Source organism: Rissa tridactyla, chromosome 1 (genome assembly GCF_028500815.1).
Source record: "Rissa tridactyla isolate bRisTri1 chromosome 1, bRisTri1.patW.cur.20221130, whole genome shotgun sequence".
In the NCBI taxonomy this organism is placed as follows: Eukaryota; Metazoa; Chordata; class Aves; order Charadriiformes; family Laridae; genus Rissa; species Rissa tridactyla.
This window is the reverse complement of record NC_071466.1, coordinates 69848388-69867426: the sequence shown is the minus strand read 5'-3', so window position 1 is coordinate 69867426 and position 19039 is coordinate 69848388. Positions and strand designations below refer to the sequence as shown.

At 41.1% G+C, this 19039-nt stretch overlaps 2 protein-coding genes across 10 annotated transcripts in view; both read left to right on the top strand.

Moving 5' to 3' along the window:
* LIMS1 (LIM zinc finger domain containing 1) overlaps positions 1 to 10432 on the top strand; it is a 76315-nt gene extending 65883 nt beyond the window's left edge. For 4 of the 6 annotated variants that reach the window (XM_054207409.1, XM_054207418.1, XM_054207391.1 and 1 more), the window contains exons 4-11: positions 1406 to 1526; positions 2264 to 2413; positions 3623 to 3773; positions 4586 to 4678; positions 6087 to 6135; positions 7997 to 8072; positions 8329 to 8520; positions 8909 to 10432. In XM_054207409.1, coding sequence (XP_054063384.1) covers positions 1406 to 1526; positions 2264 to 2413; positions 3623 to 3773; positions 4586 to 4678; positions 6087 to 6135; positions 7997 to 8072; positions 8329 to 8476 — 788 coding nt within the window. In that variant the 3' untranslated portion in view covers positions 8477 to 8520; positions 8909 to 10432. The remainder of the gene's footprint in view (positions 1 to 1405; positions 1527 to 2263; positions 2414 to 3622; positions 3774 to 4585; positions 4679 to 6086; positions 6136 to 7996; positions 8073 to 8328; positions 8521 to 8908) is intronic. The other 2 variants (XM_054207400.1, XM_054207379.1) reach the window with 1 other exon arrangement.
* A 2327-nt stretch (positions 10433 to 12759) lies between these two features.
* Positions 12760 to 19039, top strand: part of RGPD4 (RANBP2 like and GRIP domain containing 4) — a 33440-nt gene continuing 27160 nt past the window's right edge. For 2 of the 4 annotated variants that reach the window (XM_054194704.1, XM_054194687.1), the window contains exons 1-6: positions 12764 to 13041; positions 15528 to 15595; positions 16071 to 16182; positions 16352 to 16504; positions 17221 to 17451; positions 17883 to 18028. In XM_054194704.1, the coding sequence (XP_054050679.1) occupies positions 12967 to 13041; positions 15528 to 15595; positions 16071 to 16182; positions 16352 to 16504; positions 17221 to 17451; positions 17883 to 18028 (785 nt within the window). In that variant the 5' untranslated portion in view covers positions 12764 to 12966. Of the gene's footprint in view, positions 13042 to 15527; positions 15596 to 16070; positions 16183 to 16351; positions 16505 to 17220; positions 17452 to 17882; positions 18029 to 19039 lie in introns of all 4 variants that reach the window. The other 2 variants (XM_054194713.1, XM_054194696.1) reach the window with 2 other exon arrangements.

The window sequence follows — 19039 nt, the reverse complement described above, 5'->3', positions numbered from 1 at the left end:
GGCTAGGAAGTCATTACTTGACTATTGCTTAAACTGGTCTGGAAGCTCTTGTGTTTCTGTGGTGCCTTGGCAAGGTGCTACGGCTTTCACTTACCTCAGTGAGGCTTTCCCAAGTGGAGGGAGGGGGTGAACACCAAGGGAGGGGGAAGCAGATGTTATGGACCTTTGAATTTAAAGCTGCGGATGTGAACAAGCTGGGGAAGAGGAAGAAAAGGGTCGGTGGTGATTTCTGGGGAGCTATGCTGCCTATCTCCAGGATTTCTCCTGCCCAGCTGGCACGGCTCCCACTGCTCCTGCCCTGGCTCCTCAGCACCAGCTCCCTTAAAACCTCCTCAAGGTCCTGTGCAGAGCTGGGCTTTGCCACTGCTTGGATTTAGTAAGCACAGCCAAAATAGGCGGGGCTGTTGTTAGCGATGAGGCCTCCAGCATTCCTGACATTTCTGTAGTCCATTGGGTTTTGTTCTTGAAAAGCTACAACTTCATGGGAGCACCAGAGGGTTGCATGCTGGATGTCATCATCTGCATCGGTTACCTGCCCAATTGCTGGCCTTTGGCAGCTGTTTGAGTTGTACGTTCTCCAAAATCAGGACTCGGCTTCCCACATCACTGGGAAGCTGAGCTCCCAACACATTTCAGGCAGAGTTTTTGCACATCTCAAGGGCCTTGCCTGCAACGTCCGCATAGAGAACTAAATCACACGTGTGGTGGACATGGCTCCACTGCCTGTGCAGTACATGCAAAACAGTAGTTCTCACACTATTTTTTTAATGTCTCACAGGACAGGACTCCTTGTGGTAAGCCATAATTCGCATATGTTGGATTGGCTGTTCTGCAGCTTCACTGCAGCTTTGCATTTTGACTCCATGGGTTTTTTTCTGCAGGACGTCCACAGCCACCCAAGATCAGTTCTGTTGTGCTTTGAGTATAGAGCCCCTTCAAGGCTTGGTCCTAGTGGAGTAGAAACCAGTACTATGTGCTTGCCAAGTTAAAACTGTTGTCTTCTAAAATAAAAGAAGGAGAAAGATGATTAGGACACAAGAAAGCCATGTTATATAAAGAACTCCATATATTTCTTAACAGCTTGAGAACAGATAAGTAAAAACAGGCAAGGGACCAAAAAAGGATGATTGTAAAGAGAAGGTGGAGTGTGTGTGTGTAGAAGGGCTTGTATGTAAAGAACAGAAGGTCCTCCGTCAGCAAGGACATTTTCTTCTGACCTGTAGGAAAAAAACAAACAAACCCAAATTTCAGAGTGTAGAACCAGAACTGGGATACTGAAAGCAGTGTATCCTACCAGATTTGGGGGGGAGGAAGAGGATGATGGCATTGTAACAATTTGGTTGTGGGTTGCTTTTAACTTTGTCTAGCATGGTTTTTTTACATCCTGGTGTTGTGTTTCTTACAGGTGAGTTCATTATTGGTCGTGTTATTAAAGCTATGAACAATAGCTGGCATCCAGAGTGCTTCTGCTGTGATATCTGCCAACAAGTATTGGCTGACATTGGATTTGTCAAGAACGCTGGCAGGTAAGTCTTCACCCTTCCTTCTGTTACTGATCATAAATAAAATGAACTAAGAGGGGGGGACTGAGAGGTTTTGGTTCCTGAAGCTTTCCAGCTGAGGTGGAGCAACTGAAGCATCTTTTGTGGGGAACAGGTCTAGTAGTGCATCGCAAAACTAAGAACGGGTATCTTAAAATATACACTTAAAATATTAACAGTCTACCTACTTCAACACCAGATTTCTCGCAAACATGTTCTCTACCTGGTAACATTTTGGTGCCGTTGTGATACATAATAAGAGAGAAAGCATTCAGATAAAGAAGCATTGTCTTTATTTTTTTTAGTACCAGTTTTTACTTTCTTTTTCCAACTTGGGTTTCCAATATTAACAATTCCAATATTAATAATTGCTTTAAGTTCAGTGGGACACTTCACAGAGTAGGATATTTTTACCAGCTGTGATTTTTAAGATTTTGAAAGTAAAACATTCAGGTATGAGAATCTATCATAAACATTGTTTTATGTGTTTCAACACGTCTTAAACTCAAATGAGCTGAAGAAAATCTGTCCCTGAGGTGAAAGAAAATAAAACGATAGCCCTTGCTCTCCTGAACTTGGTTTGCTTAACAAGGAAATTGTTTTAAAGACTGTTTTCCCTCCAAAAAGGGCTGATTGAAATGAGATTCTAATAGATTTTTTGTTTTATTTTGTACTGTCGTACGTGGTACCAGGACTTACCTCTCTTTTTTGTCCCGTTTCAGACATCTCTGCCGTCCTTGCCACAACAGGGAAAAAGCCAGAGGCCTGGGAAAGTACATTTGCCAGAAGTGCCATGCCATTATTGACGAACAGCCTCTCATATTCAAAAATGATCCTTATCACCCTGATCATTTCAACTGTGCAAACTGCGGGTAACATGAGTTCTGCAAAAGAAAACAGGAAAATGCTGTGTTTATTTGCTTCCTCGGTTTGCATCTTAAAGTGAAAACCTGTCCTGTACAGCCAGCAAGAGGGGTGGGGTTTGGGTGCCTTGCGGCCAAATGTGTGTGACTGCTTTTGGGATGGTGGGGTTGGGCCTTTAGTTCAAACAACAGGTGACCTGTCAGGGAGTAAAGAAAGTTGGACTCTGCAGGACAAGGTAGTACCTTACAAAATACAAAATACAGACACAGATAACAGTTTCTGTAGCAGCGAAATGAGAGCATGTTATTCTGCTCTGAGAGGAAGAAAAGTGGTCCTCTTTGGCTGCTTCCATTACCATCTTGCCTATATTATTTCTTTTTAGCTGAGTGGCATGCAAACTTTGTTCTCTCCTTCTAAGGCCTCTTTTTCTTAGAAGCTTCTTCCCACCTCATTTTATCAGCTTCTGCAACTGCAGTGCATGAAGCTGCACATTTCTACATCCTGCACTGATGCAGAGATCAGGGGGTATTGTAGGATATAGCGCAAATTATTTGTTGTTTATTTCTGGTGCAAAGGAAGCTATCATTTCAGCGCCATAGCAAAGGCTGATTTGAATAACAACGTGGAGGTGTGTCAGTGGCAAGCAGTTGAGAGCTTTAGTGAGTACAGTCACGTTTAAAGTTTAGCTGTTCTCAGTATTCTAACCATGCAAATTACTAAAAAGTACAGTGTATGAGATTCTGCAATTGGTAATGAATAAACATAACTAGCTTATGTGGCTCTGTACTTTTCTTTCTCTGAAGTTTGATACAACAGGGAAAATGTAGCTAGATGTAGAGGACTATGTTTTACTTTCAGTTACAGTTATGCAAATCTAAAATAAACTGGTGATGAGTGCCAGAATATAAACCAAACAGTCTACAGCTTGCACATGCACGCATTTGTGCTACGTAACCAGAATGCAGAATGGCGATAGCTCAGCAGCTGTTTTCAGAGACTTAGTGCATCTCGCTTAGCAGCCTGTTCTTGGTTTACTGTGGACTTGATCAGTCTTGAACTATGTTCAGCTATGTCATATTTGCTGCTGCATTACTGTAGTACAAATACAATTTCTAAAACAAATGCTAAAAATTATTTTTTTTCTTTTCAGAAACTCTCAAGAGTTGACATCGTTCAGTGCCTTTATTCATGCTCTCAATTCATTAACTTTTGAACAGGAAGGAGCTTACTGCTGATGCTCGTGAGTTGAAGGGAGAATTATACTGCTTACCCTGCCATGACAAAATGGGGGTCCCCATCTGTGGGGCATGTAGGAGACCAATTGAAGGCCGTGTGGTGAATGCTATGGGCAAACAATGGCACGTGGAGGTAAACATCAGATGATATATGATATGATCTTTTACAAATGTAAACATTAACATACTTATCTGGGATTTTGCTGATCAATTTCAATGAAAGGATTAGCAAAGTACGCAGCAGTGGTTAGTAAATGCCTTCTCCTAATCCCATCTTCAGCCTTCCTGTGGCTGGTCTTCCACTGTGAAATAGGAGTTATTTCCTACCTTACAGAGAGCCTTGACTGTGAAACTAAAACCAGTAATCAAAGGAAGCGCTGTGAGGTCCTTACAAAAGAAAATTTCAGAGTGCAAAGTAGTACATGTGGAAAGGCGGTAAATTCTGTGGCAACCATAATGTTACTGTGCATCGTAATACCCTTATGTCTTCCACGGTCACCTGTCACATAAACATCTCTAAAGCACTTTATGTGAGAGTCTGTATTTCAAGGCCATGTACAGGATTTAGTTCCACATCTTCCATTTACATTAGGAAGATAAACAGTCTATTCCTTTTGTTGTTTTGAAAATCTACTCCCACAAACGCATTCTTCACGAGACTGTAATGTTGGTGCAAATTATTTAAAATCTCTTCATTTTGTTCATTGATAACATCCCTTTACTTGACTTTTTTTTTTGGTAACTTTTGGGTTGAAATGTTGAATACATTAAAAGGAGCATTATTTCTGTGGTCTAAAATGAACAAAGTTTTAATTTTCATTTTCAAGATGACACAGTCAGCTCAGTAGACTTCAGTCATGTTCAGTACTTGTCTTGATTGGTTTGCTTTCCAGAAAAAATACCATTACTTCCAAATAATCAAAATGTATGTCATTTTCTTTGTAGCATTTTGTGTGTGCAAAATGTGAAAAGCCATTCCTGGGTCATCGTCATTACGAGAGAAAAGGCTTGGCATATTGTGAAACCCACTACAATCAGGTAAGGTTGCATATTTTTAAAAATGGTGTTAATTGGTAAACTTGTGAATTGGTTTTATTAGATAGAGACGGAAAACCATGGACATTCTCTGTTCTCTTCTGGGCACCTGTGGGTGTAATGCCAATCACTAGATGTTCTGTTGCAGTTAATTTATACAGGTTTCTCTCTACATCTCCCTGGTATTGAGAAAGAAAACTGCAGGTATTTCACAAAGGCTAGCCAAGACAATCAGTATGGAGTTGTTCTTCAAGCTTAGTTGTACTTAAGGAGAGCTGTTATGAGCTTTTACATGTCTGTGAGATCAGAGCAGCTAACGACACCCAGTCTTCCCCAAGAAGCTAAAGAAGATCTGCCACTCGGTAGCTGCGGTTTAAGACAAGGCCCTAGTGAGTTGTGTGGTTTTCCCTACAGCTGCTTCTCTAAGCTGACTGTGTGTTAACATACACTGCATCACCCAGCTCCTTCATTAGGTTGCTGAAGACTGCGAAGACTACATTTGTCAGAGGACACCACCTAGTGACCACTTGCATTTCTATAGGAGTTATATACCATGATACCATTTCTCTCCACACTCCCTTGATTGTGTAGGCCAGCACCACGACGTATAGACCTTTTTATTTGGAAGCCATCTGCGTTGTGTCATGTCCACCTCTTCGCTTGTATAAATACAAGACTATGGGTTACTTCTGGGACTTGTAAGGCATCTGCTAATTACAGGTGGATTCTGAATTTGTCGGTGATGCAGGGCAGATGATTGAAATGTTGCTGGCATACTTGTAGACGGTAAATGCCATGACATTAGCAGTAATAGTGTTGCAGCCGTCATGGAGCAAGTACATATACCAGACAAGAGCTGTATGTAGAGTGGATGTCTTTTACTAGGTTAACTGCTACAGTTAGAAAAAATACATTAAATTTTGGGAACTTCTTAATTGTTACATTGAGGGCCAATGTTAAGCCTAGAAATAGAATGAATATTTTTTGGCTTAAATTTCTGGGTTTTTAAAATAAAAATTAATTTACAGTCTTTTCCAGAAACAGCAGTATGTTGTTCTAGCCGTGCATGTAAGTCCAAATGTTAAATTGGCTGATTAGTAATGATGAGTATGTGACACTGACTGCTGTGTTTCAAATGTTCAGGATTAGAGAAATGTTAAAACAAAACAAAATCATCTTTACAGAGGAGCAAACAGATGTAAACAAATGTTTTCATCTTTAATATTGTAAAGCCTTTTTGTGCTGAGGTGATGCAAAACGTACTTGGGAAACCAAACCAGACTTGCCAGCATTCTCTTTATTTTACTGCTATTGTGCTCGTCAGCTGAAATATAGTTATTTTGTTAGTTTGAGAAGGTACCCTCGATAAAATCATTACATTAAAAATTCATTACTTCTCTTTCCTCTTCAGCTATTCGGTGATGTTTGTTTCCATTGCAACCGTGTGATTGAAGGAGATGGTAAGCACTTTTCTAGCTGTTCCCTTAATGTTCCTTTCTGATGGAAGTTCTCTTTAAAAGTGGAAGTAAGGGGAAAGCAGCTCCCTGTTGAATCCGTGATTGTTCTCATTAAAACAAAAACAGCCATTCTTTTGATCAGAAATTAGTTTAGAGCTGATTGGTCAGAGACCAAATAGTGTTTCACGGTGGTGTGGAAGACCACCCAGTGACTACAAAAAACAGAAACGATGGTGTTTGGAAAGATGTGTCCTGTAAAGGCAGAACCAGATGCAAGTGTCTTAAGTTTGGGATTTTAATTTTTGGGGGGAAGGTATTTTGAAGGGGTTTTTTTGGACAACCAGCTATGATAAAATGCCAAAAAGCAAATTATTCTACCTGAAATAACATTATTATGTGCCTTTTTACCCCTGCCTGAACTAAATACTATAATACCAGTGTTAGCCTCACGTAAGCGAAAGCCATTAGCAAAGTGGGAGGAAACCTGTAGCATGTAAAAAGAGACATAAGGTAGTTTACAGTCATGTAAATATAGGGTGGGACATACATTCCAGAGATGTGCTTTCCCCACATTTTCTGGACTGGACTATACCTGCAGAACAACAATCCAGAACGCCTTGGAGGAAACGGTGTCCTCCTTTTCATTAAAGTCCTTCTAGAATGAACAGAACCGTATCTTCAGCCATATCTGATAACTACATTTCTGTATGTTTCTAATGTTACACCCCATAATCTGACACGCATATTGTGTGTTTCGGTCTCTGAACTGAAGAGAATGTGGTGTAATGCAGTAATTTCTTTATTTTCAAAGTACATCTTCAATTATTTTACATTTTCTCTTTCATTTCTGCACACAAATTTGCCACTGTTGTCACAAATGATGGGTGTCTGGTATTGTTCTCTCTCTGGTGAAACAAACATCTGTGGCAGCAGTTTTTCAGGAGGGTGTCTATGACTATGACAGAGGTTGCTTGGGAACAAAGACTTTAGTCTGACTAGTATTATTTTGGCAAGCAGTGGAATAACTATGCTTCCGTGGATGTGCTTGCCCCATCGTGGAGGAAAAAAAGCTCTGCGTGACAATGCTCTGGTTCTGTTTGTTGTTGAGAAAATGCTGTATTTTACGAGAAAACCATTGTCCTGCATCTTCTAACTTAGATTAAGAAGAGAAGCAAATTTTGGCAGGGAAAAGTGGAAAGGTACATTGAAAGAGAGGAACAACAGAAAATGGACTGAGATACAGAACACAGAGAAAATAGTTACTTTCTCGACAAAGCAAAAAATAAAAATAATCCAACTTTGTCTTGATCAAGTAATTTATTCCACAAGTCCGTAATTTTTTTTACCTTGGTAGTGCTAAGATTTAGCAGCAGGGTCCTGACTGTTGGCTTCAGGTTATTTTTTTTTTGGCCAGGCAGGTGCTACTGTTGATGGCACTGAGGTCTGAACGGGTGCTGGGAAATGAAACTGAATGAAAAACATAAGCACCTCCTTGCTGGATTGCTTTTCAGCTGAAAAAGTCTCCTGATTACATTGGACACCCAGCCTCATAAAACAGTTGCCTGAGGTCAGCATGCTATGAGATGAGGTGGAAGCAGGCAACAGGAGGCAGAAATAAGCTAAACTGGTCTTGCTGGTGAGCACAGAGTTGTATGTACCCTCAGAGACAGCTTTAGCAATGCTTCACTCACGTGTGCCTTCCTAGCTGTGCCACGTTCTTGCTACGTCCTTAATACTTGATAAAAGAATCAAATGACTGTTCTTCATGCCTCAGGAACGTGTGAGCTGAAAATTTTTATAATACCTTTTTTTTTTGTCTTTTCTGTAATGCTAATGGTTTGGTTCTTTTTTCCTGTCGCCCTAGTTGTGTCTGCTCTGAATAAGGCATGGTGCGTGAACTGTTTCGCTTGTTCAACTTGCAACACTAAGTTAACACTCAAGTAAGTTTATCAATAAGTGTGTGATGCCTTCAAAACATACCAGTGGTTATCTTCAAAGTGTAGATATTGCTATCGTGCAGCTGTTACAGTATGAAAAACATACACGGAGCACTGAGAAAATACATGCATCTTTCTTCGTCTTGCTCCACTTACTAATTTACATCTCTTTTAGCTGTCTGTTCAGGTCTTCCTTCAGTTAGTCTTCTTAACTCTTCTCCTTTTCTGTCCTTTATTTTTTCTGTGTTTAACTCTAAAGGGATAAGTTTGTTGAAATTGATCTAAAACCTGTCTGCAAACACTGTTATGAGAAAATGCCAGATGAATTTAAGCGACGACTTGCCAAACGGGAACGTGAAGCAAAGGATAAAGAGAAGCAGAAAAAGAAAAAGCCAATCTGTTTGTAAACTTTTTTTCCTTCTCACCACCACCTCTGATCCGTTCTTCTTTGGTCAGTGCTAAGGATGCTTTTTTTTTAAGTTTTTGCATGAATTTATGGCAATCAAAGCCAAAATATTTTTCACACTACTGCAACTTGAAATATTAACTTGTTATTCCATTATCTTATGCTTAGTCTGTTTAGCTCTACAATTAGGTTTGAAAGGCTTTTGGAATGACAAGGTTAATAAAAATCGACATTTGGGTAAAAACTGTGTAACACTCAACAGGGTATTGTAATTACCGTCTACAACGTATAACCTTGTGAAAGCAACTCCATATGTATGTATAAATTGCTGTTCTAATTTTTTGCCTGTGCATGTTTAATATGATACTTTTTAAAATGTTTTTCACTCTCGCTGCTGCTAAAACTTTGTCTGGGTTTTGCTTTGTCGTTTTAGGAATAAATTCGTTGAGTTTGATATGAAGCCTGTCTGCAAAAAGTGTTATGAGAAGTTTCCTTTAGAGCTGAAGAAAAGACTGAAGAAACTAGCTGAAACTTTGGGAAGGAAGTAAAGACTTCATCTGCTCTCCCCTTCCTTTGTGAAAATCTTACATATATTTCTTGGGGAGGGGGGCTGTTCTGAGGCTGCGATTAGACAACAAATGATGAGTATGCCAGAAGGGGATCAAATCTTAAGATTCTCTGCTCTCTATACGTGTACATGTATGCTTATTTGTTTATAAACAGACCGTACTTCCAAAGTAAATTAAATACTAGCTCACCTGAAAGGTTTCTGACCCTGATAACGCAGTTGAATTGATGCACGTGGTGCATTCTGCACAGTGATCTCTGTGGAAATTTACGGAGACAGAAAATTTGCTTGTGAACAAATACCTGTGAAAACAAACTGTGCAAATGTGTCCAACTTTAGGGGCATGTATTGTCATTTATATTAATGAAATTATTAACCTTCAAATTAAGCATGCACACAAAACTTGCCCAAGTGACGTGACTTGGGCAAGAAACCAACATACTTTGCCTCATGGAAAAATTCACCCTTGGATTTCAGGCCAAGTTGTCTCGTTAAAGGAGCCTTATTTCAGATGGTTTGAAAAATATCAGATTTCTAAATACAGTCACCATGCAAATGACCTGCTTCTGATAGATTATGCCTACATGATGAATCTTTGTACATCAGGCCTAGCATGACATACCTACATAAAATGTATATTCCTATTGCAAGAAATAAGCATACTCAGAACTACTTGAATTTTGCTATATATTCCACTCAAAATAACACATTAACTTTTATATATGCTTTTGCATTCTATTTACTTTTTGTGCCTTATTCTGCTGGACCATACATAACAGTGTTCCATTAAAAATATATATATATAGTTTTATTTTTTATTTCATATTTTTATGCAGAAACTATATACAAGGTATTTTCAAAATATAACGTAACTTTGCCTTAATTATACAGGATGTGAGAAGTATTTTATTTCAAATGTGAACACCTGAGCTTAAAATTTAGCTTCTAGACTTCCTTAATTTTCAGAACACTGAAAATGCGTATTTCAATTAACTGGCAATATTATTTTTACACCTATGAGTGTAAATATACAAGGTTTGATCCTGCTAGGATCTATTTCTTTAACCATCCTCAAGAATTGAGCTCACAAATCATCAGAATTCCTTACAACATCCATTTAATTGTTTTATACTATTGACTTCTGACCATGCAAATCTGTTTTATTTGTCCCTTTCTTATAGAAAATACAGCTACTTAGAGCTTCTTGATGGTACTACATTACGAAGTACGCAAACATTTTTTAATTTTTTTTATATTAGTGACTTAAATGGATTTTATGTAATTACCTCATAGGAAGTAAAATTTGCTTTCCTGTTTATGAAAAATTAGTTGCTTTAAAACGTCTGCTTTACAGTGTCATCAATAAAGGCTATGGTATTAAACCTTGTATCACCTCTCTTAAATGAGTGCTGCGAAGGGTAAGAAAGCAACTGGGCTATCTTTTTGCCTTATGCTTTTACCTGTGACTGTATGTAAATACTTCCTTATTATCCTGATTTAAAGGAGACATACACCTTTCCTAAATATCCCACTGTCGTTCTTAGGTTCGTGAAAGAAACCACCGTTGTTTCGTAAAGAACAGCTTTATTCTTCTGGATTTTGTCTGAATTGGCACAGTTGCTAGGTTTTCCTAGAGAAAATATCTTGTCTGAGTTTAAAATGTACACCTTCCTATCAGTTTTTCCTCTCCTCCTTTCACTGTAATGAAACTGTCACCCTAAACTTCCAGTTTAGTGCTAAGTAGGGTTTTTTTTTACTATTTTATCCTACGTAGTTATTGAATGCCATAACAGTTCAGTAACTGAATGCAGTCCTGACTGTGTTAAAGACTAGAAAAGCTTAAAATGTCCCACAAAAAAGTTTACATAACTACCGTGTTAGCACTGTTGGGATTTTGGACTGTGCCATGGATTCAGTAGACCAAACTCACCAATGCTTCCTTGAAATTGTACCTTCTTGTAACACTTCTTGTTCTAGGTTTTTTACTGACTCCACATCCTTTCCTTCAGTCTATGTATGCACTTGCTGCTCGAAGAGTCAGGAAGGGTCCCTAACCCTGAGGCCAAATGACAAGACTTGGCTCACATCCACGTGCTTGGGGTTACATCCATCCACAACAGAGTGGCCTCTGTTGCGCTGTGCAGCTACCAGTCCCCTCTCGACTCTGTGGTAGCCCTGTGGCCCTAACAACGGGAAAGTTCCTGATGATGAACGCTGTCTACAGTTCACCAAGGCAGCAGTTTCTGTTTCATGAACATGAGCGTATCTTAGACCCCGCGATGCAGCTCTGAGAGCATCTGAGGGTACTTGAGGGTTCAAAGCCTGATGAATCATGGAAAAATGTTGGTTGGAAGGGACCGCTAGAGGTCAGCTAGCCCAACCATCCGCTCAAAGCAGGTCTCAATTCAAAGTTGGATCAGTACTGAAGGTCTTGCTCAGCCAAGCTGTGAGTATCTCCACAGAATGAGATTTCACAGACCCTTGTGGACAGTATGTTCCAGTGTTTAGTCACCCTCATGGTGAATTTATTATTGGAGTCCTGTGTCGAGCGGTGGGTTCCGCAAATCACTGCTCCCTTGGGAGCTGTGTTTGGAGTGAACTGTCATTGAAATAATACCCCTGGACATAGCTATGAAGAGGATTAATTAAAAGCAGTTGCAAAACAGCCACGGAGCAAGCTAGCCATTAAGCAGCCTGGACAATTACAGATCTGGTATTGAAGCTCACTTCCTGGGCTGTCAGTATTACAAATATTTTGCATAGCTGGACATACTTTACTGAAAGAGGCAGAGCTTTGGTGACGTCAGTATTTTTCAGGTGTAGCAGGAATCGTATGGCTGTCAATGGGTTGCTTCAGACTGAGAACGGGATAAATTTTTAACGACGCTTCTCCAGAGAGAGAGAGCGCCCAGTGGCCTTATTTTGACCAAAGTGCCTGAACTGTCAGAGGAGAGATGAGATGGGCAATTCCAGCAGGGAGAATCCAAGGCTATCAGCTGGGAATTACACCCAGGTGGGGCCACCACTGGTGCCCAGCACCAACAAATCCTGACAGCTGCAACTTGCAAATTTCTCTTGTCTTGAGGGCTGCTGATCTCGTTATCTTCTGATCCATGTCGCCAGTTATGCTTCAGGATCATAATAAAGAGCATAATTACTCTATTCAGAGTACGTGGAAAATAGTTTCCTCACCACAACTGCTGGAATATTTGGAAACTCATTTTCTAGAGCCCTGGATCTCAGTGATAAGGCCCGTGGTTGTGGATTAAATTTGAATTTATGGTTGTGGTTTGCCAGAAGATACAGTTTTAGGTGAGACAATACTAAAGCATGGCTCCACGCACGTGAAGCTTTACTGTCACGGTGAAGGCCCACGCACGAAGGGAAGCTGGTCGAGTAAAAAAGGAGCAATGATCAGCTGCCCCTCAAAATTCAGGGGGACACAAAGCGAGGGCAGCCCGGTACCCGAACCCCAGCAGCCTCACCTGGGGCTGCCTCCAGCCAACGGCCTCACAGGGATGGGGCGGGGGGACGAGGAGCGGACTTACCCCCACCCCACCGGCCCGGCCCGGCCCGGTCCGGGCCCCTCAGCCAGGGGAGGAGAGCGGCCTCCGCCTCCCAGGTTGACTCCGCGCCGGCTGCGCGCTCCCCCTCCCCCGCCCCGGGGGGGCGCATGCGCGGGCCCGGCGCACGCGCGGAGCGCGGCCCCACCCTCCCCCGCGGCCGTTGGTGGCGGCCTTGTACGGTTGCGCGGGAACTTGCGTAACGCGCGGCCGCCGCCGCCTCACGCCGTCGCTTCCTCCTTCCCTTCTTCCTTTCCTTCCTCCTCCCCCTCCGCAGGCGCCGGGCGAAGACCGGCGGGGAAAGGCGTTCTGCCTGGAGGGAGGCCGGGCGCGGCCCCCCCCTTCCCCCGCCGCGGCGCCATGATGAGGCGCACGAAGCCCGAGGTGGAGCGGTACGTCGCCTCCGTGCAGGCCGCCGCGCCTTCCCCCAGAGAGGTGAGCGCTGTCGGTGGCGGGCTCCGGCGAGGGGCTGCCGGTGGGCCTTCCACGGCCTTCCACCACCCTCCTGCGCCGGTCCCGGGGGAGGGGGGGGTGTTATGGCCGCTGGCGGCCGCCTGGCCCGGTGCGGCCCGTGGCGCTAGGCCTGAGGGGCGGCTGGCGAGGGGCGGCTGGCGTGGGGCGGCAGCGGCGTGTCCTCCCTCGCTTTCGGAGGGGGAGGCCTGGCTGCTCCTTGCTCTGCCGGGGCGGGGTGCTGCTGATCCCCGCGCCCTGTCGGGCCCTGCCGTGCTGGGGCTGAACCTGCCCGGCCCTTCCTCGTCCACGGCGGGACGAGGAAAAGGGGGTTATAGCGTCTCTAGGAGTGTTCCTGAGTCCGTATTTACTCAGTGTTTCTTTAAGTCGAGTGAAGTGGGGGGAGCTGCTGTGAGGAAGGGTGTGGGGTTTCGTTTACTGGAAGTGCTTTACCTGACCAGGGGGAGTGGTTTACCAGACCTGTGCACCTACCTTTTACACCTGGTAAGCCCTAGTGTAGCTTTTGAAGAGCCCACCGACTCTCAAAGTACAAGTATACAATTGTTCAGTTTTGGGCTTTAAAGACCCCACCAACTCTCAATGTAGAAGTACACAATTCTTCAGTTTTGTGAGACTATAGTTCTGAAGTTTCCAGAGTTTCTCTTTTCTAGAAAATACAGGGAACCCAAATAGGGAACATGTGAGACGCTTTCAGTTTTCTTTTATGTGCCGTATGATTAATATTCTTGTCTGTATGACCGCTTTGCGAAATAACAGTATTAAGAGAAGGAGAACTGGGAGAAAATAATTTTCCTGCTGTGTTTTATTAACTGGACAGAAGGATGAGGATCTCTGCATGATTGGTTACTATTTTGCATTATATCTGGAAAATGGTAAACAGGTCACAGTAAGCAGTCTGTTGCAATTCATAGGAGCTATTTAATCCTGAAAGATCCTGTTCTGCTGCTCTGAATTGATTTTATTGCAGAGGTAGAATATTCAGCAGTGTGTTGTATAGCATGAATGCGTCCATGTTCACCACTATGCAGTAGGATTTTTATGCAGGGCCTGTGTACATCATCATTATTTGTACCTTTTCCAATAGCAACAAAGTTGTCCTGTGACTTTAATTGACTTGGGTGCTCTTTAGACCAGATAATGTCTAGTACATCCTTGCCAGAATCAGAGATGCCCTTTAATTGCTTTGATAGTCCTGTCGAACTAAAAGAAAAATAAAAATTAGTCTCCTTCTGTTGTGCTTAAGGCCAACTGGTGCATATTTAGTTTTGTTTTGTTTGTCGTTATTGGGGTTTTTTTAATTAAGTAATGCTTACAACTAATTGTACAGCACAGTCAATGGTGGATATAGTTGCTGGTTTTCTTGTGTTGATTGGGGGGGGAGCACTTATAAGGCTGCAGAGCATTTATTTTGAGGTTTCTTTTCATCCATGTTTAAAAAGGAGATGCCAAGTGTGATTCCACTCTGACATATTTCAGTGTTTCCTTTTTATAACATAATTCAAAAATAAAGACTGAAAACTTGAAGTTATCTTAGGAGGCCCGGTTTCATTCTAAACCACTTCTTAAAATTTTGCATGAATAGCAGGGTTGTCAGAGGGAAGGAGACTAGTCATTCAGATGTATTCAAAATGTACACACTTGTTTGGAATCGCAGATGTAACTAGTTCCAGTATTTTTTGGTTCATAAGCAAAATCTACTTTCAAAGTGATACTCAGTGCTCAACCCTTAATTTCTGTCTGGTTTACTTCTGCCTTGAGGTTTTGCTTGTGACTTGGTTCTTTAGCTCATTCCTTTCACTCTTTTCCTCTTCTCTGTGCTACTGCCATCTTGCCTTCTGCCTGCTCTCTCTGTGTTCCTTTTTGTTTTGCCTTTATTGCTTCCTTGTTCTACCTGGAGATGTTTCACCTTTTGCCTATAGAGTATTCAAGGTATCTTAGGCTGATGACATCAGAAATAAACTGTTGCACTTTCCTTAACCAAACTGAGAATGACTTAGGTAGAAATTGCTTTTTCCCCAAGTATATTCAAACAATGGTGTCTGATGACAGTATGCTACAGCAGGGCTAAATGTCAGATCTCTCTTTGTTTCTAGGAATTTTTTTTCTTTGCTATGTTGCAGCAAAATAGATCATATGTAGCTGACCCCATTCTTATACTCTCTTTAATCAGAAGTGTTTATGAAATGCTGGATATACAAGGGCTTGCTGCTTGCTTCACTGGTAATCTCTATTTTGCCTACTAGCCTTTGGCAGTTATAGCAAGAACTCTTACTCTTTTCATTTTTAATCCTGCATCCTTCAAAAATAATCCCTTAAATATGAGGAGTGGATTTGAGCTGATCAGTCATTTAAAAGTATTATGCATTGCTGAAAAGAAGGGGCACTCTATTGAATTATTTTAAAAGTACCGTACATCTAAAGTATGTCTGTCATGTTTTTTTCTCCTTCAGAAATCGATGAAAGGATTCCTCTTTGCTAAGCTGTATTTTGAAATAAAAGAGTATGAACTTGCTAAAAGGTAACATGTGTTGATGTATGTTTGGTCTTCTTCTGTTCTCCAAAGTGTAAGAGAAAAGTTAAATGAATATGTAGTAGACCAGAGAAACCAAGACCAATATCATGCTGTTTTAAGGTAGCAGTAAATGTGAGTATTGAGTGCCATTTAAATGTTTATAAAACAACAATGTAAAAGAAGATGAGTTATGTGATACTGAAAACATTATATGGTTGAGATGGCTATTTTTTTCTCAATGCATTAAGTAGTTCTTACCACTTCTGCGAACTACTGCTTTTTTTAACAAATACTTGCTGGCAAGTAGGTAGCATCTGTACATGTAAAACAGCGTTGCTTCTTACTTTAAGGTCCAGACAAGGTATCTAGAACAAAATATGTCTGTACTTCCTGTATGGCAGATAAAGTTATCATCATAGCTGGGAGCAGAAGTATTATTGAAAAATACTTGTCATGTAACTGAATTTTTTCCCCTCCATAGGTATATATCTACATACCTCAACGTACAAGAGAGAGATCCCAAAGCACACAGATTTCTTGGACAAATTTACGAAGCTGAGGATAACATAGAAAAAGCTTTTGGGTGTTATAAGGTAAGTACTACACTGACCCCTAATGTCCTGCTTTATTCCTAACTAGTTTGAATAGCTGGGTCTGTTTGTGGGGGCATAACACTTTCCTGTTCTATATGGATCATAAGATCAAGTTACTATTGTTTTGTTTTTTTTACTTTTCTTCCTGTGTGTGCATGGGGAAAACTAGCGTTCTGTGGATTTGAACCCAACACAGAAAGATCTTGTGTTGAAGATTGCGGAGTTACTATGCAATAACAACATTACTGATGGAAGAGCAAAATACTGGGTTGAGAGAGCTGCAAAGCTCTTCCCTGGGAGTCCTACTGTTTACAGGTTGAAGGTAAATTCCAAATTACCTCTGTTCTGTGGCTTAAAGAAACTTTCAGCATCTGACTGGAGTGCTTTTTGCCTGTCGCCTCGCCCAAAACTGTTCCTGTCTAAATTATTTTAGAATCTTTAGTATTGAATTTGCCAGACGTTACTTCCTTGCTGTCTGACGTTTTTGGCTAGCTTTCAAGAAAGCTGTAGCTACAGGCTTTGATAGCCTTTTTAATGTTTCAAGGTTGATTCTCTTCAAAAATGATGAGAAACTGTGTTAGTTATCACATCCGAGAAGTTAAGAGAGGCACTACTTGATCTTTCTATTGTGTGACTGACAGGAAGGTAGCAGGCCTGTGAACTCAGGCTTTCTTGTTCTCTTATGCTTTTTTGTTTTTTAAAATCTGTATTATGATCAACTGTGCAGAATGTGAGAAGTGCTGTAATTCCCAAATACTGTGTAAATGCTTTCAGTCATGCAATTTCCCTTTTGCACAGGTACATTAATTTTGCGTAACTAGGCAGCAGCCACCTTGAAGCCTTAAGATGCCTGGTTTTTTTAAGCAAGGGCGTCTATGGCTTTATGGACTGTATGTAATACCTGAAGGCTATTAAGAGTAGTGTAGTTTAAATAATGTAGTCTGCATAGTGGAGGAAAGAAAACTGTCTGGTACCGTAGTTGCTGAAAAGACTCATGTGGGAAATGAGATACTAATGTGTTGCCTTCATGTTTAACAGGAGCGGTTATTGGACTGTAAAGGTGAAGATGGATGGAATCAGCTTTTTGACTTGATTCAAGCAGAACTTTATGCAAGACCAGACGATGTCTACATAAACATCAGACTAGTTGCGCTCTACCGTTCAAATAATAGATTAAGAGATGCTGTGCTCCATTGTCAGGAGGCACAGAAGAAAATACCTTTGCAGTCAAGCCTGGAATGGTGTTCCTGTGTTGTAGAGACATTTGAGGTGTTTAGTCATATTTTGATCCTGTGATAGTCTTCTGTATCTTTTTAACTGGTCTGTTTCTCTTAGTGTCATTACTCTGTCAGCTATTTCTCAAGTGATTTAACTCCTTCAAATGCAAGTCTACCGAAACCAGTGGAATTACAAAATATTTCTTGGTTTTTTTTTAACTGGAATTTTCTCCATAAAATTAAGCCTTATAGAGCCATTGAGTTTCTAACTTCAAAAGCTGAGTTAGATACAGCAGTTCCATTGGGGATAAAATTGCTCAGACAAATAGTTCCCTGGAACTTTGCTGCTGAAGAATATGTTAAGGTCTTACCTGTGAAACTGGATTGTGCAGTAAATGCTACTAATATGTTTTGGAGAAGTACTGCCCTTGCCTTCATGGAAGAATGACTGTTCCTTATCTTGTGATGAAATCTCTTCTTTAGGAATATCTGGAATCTTTGCAAGACTTGGAGTCTGATAAAAATAACTGGAGAGCTATCAAGAAAGATCATCTGCTGGCCTACTCCAGCTTTGTCAAAATGACACTTTCTTCTAGAGATGTTCAGGAATGCAGAGAGACACTTGAAAGGTACTGTTTTAACTTTCCTGTAGTAAAAAAAACCCAGCTTTCTTTAAGAATTGTGTTTTGGTGGTTTTCTCTGGTGGTTGTTTTTTTTTTTTTCTGGGCCACAGAACACCTACCAAGCTTTCACTGCTTAACTTTGTGAATGGGTGAGGAGATTCTCTATACTAGCCCCCAAGAATGGTTCTTGCTGGGTTTTAACACCAAGCTGTCTTTTGACTGAGGTGCAAGCCTTGTTTGAATAGTCAGCACACACCCATGGAGATATCATTGATATCCTGAGTCAATTAACTTTGCACCTTCTTCCCCTTCAGTAAGGGAATGTTCTGTACTTCATCAATTGACTAATCCAGATTTCCCAGACAACTTAAAAAAACCCCACCCAACAAAAAAAACCCAACGCAAGGGGTGGTTTTGGTTTTTTTATCAGCTTTGTCCTGATTGTTTTGTTCTAAATTACTGGAAATACTGGAATAATTAGGAACTTCAGGTGTAAGTACAATTGGGATGGAGGAAGCCACTAGCAGTAAGAACACTCTCCTTCAGGGAACACTGATGGTGTTACAGGGTCAGCTGGGCCAGCTGACTTCAAGGGGTATCATCTGTGGCACACCTAGAGTAGTACAAAATAATGTTTGTAGTCAGTGTATTAAGATCTGTGTTCCTTTCTTTCCAGTATCTTCCCTTTCTTACTGACTTTTATTGACTTACCTTTATTTCTCAATTTTGCAATGGCTGTTATATTGTCTTTTGTAAAACAATATTCTTCAGTCTGTTAATCATGGGTGAGTATTTGAAGCAATACAGATAGTGGATGAGGAATACTTAGTGCCCAAGTATGTTTTATTTTCTTTTTCTCCTCTAATCTTGACCAAAACCATCTTGGGTTTTCTCCTGCCATTTTACTAGAGTCTTTCAAGGTGATTATATATGAAGCACTTCCAGATCATGGCAATGCTAACAGCCATAATAGTTTTGTCAGGTAATTGAAAGAGTGTTTTAACTGTTTTCTGGAAG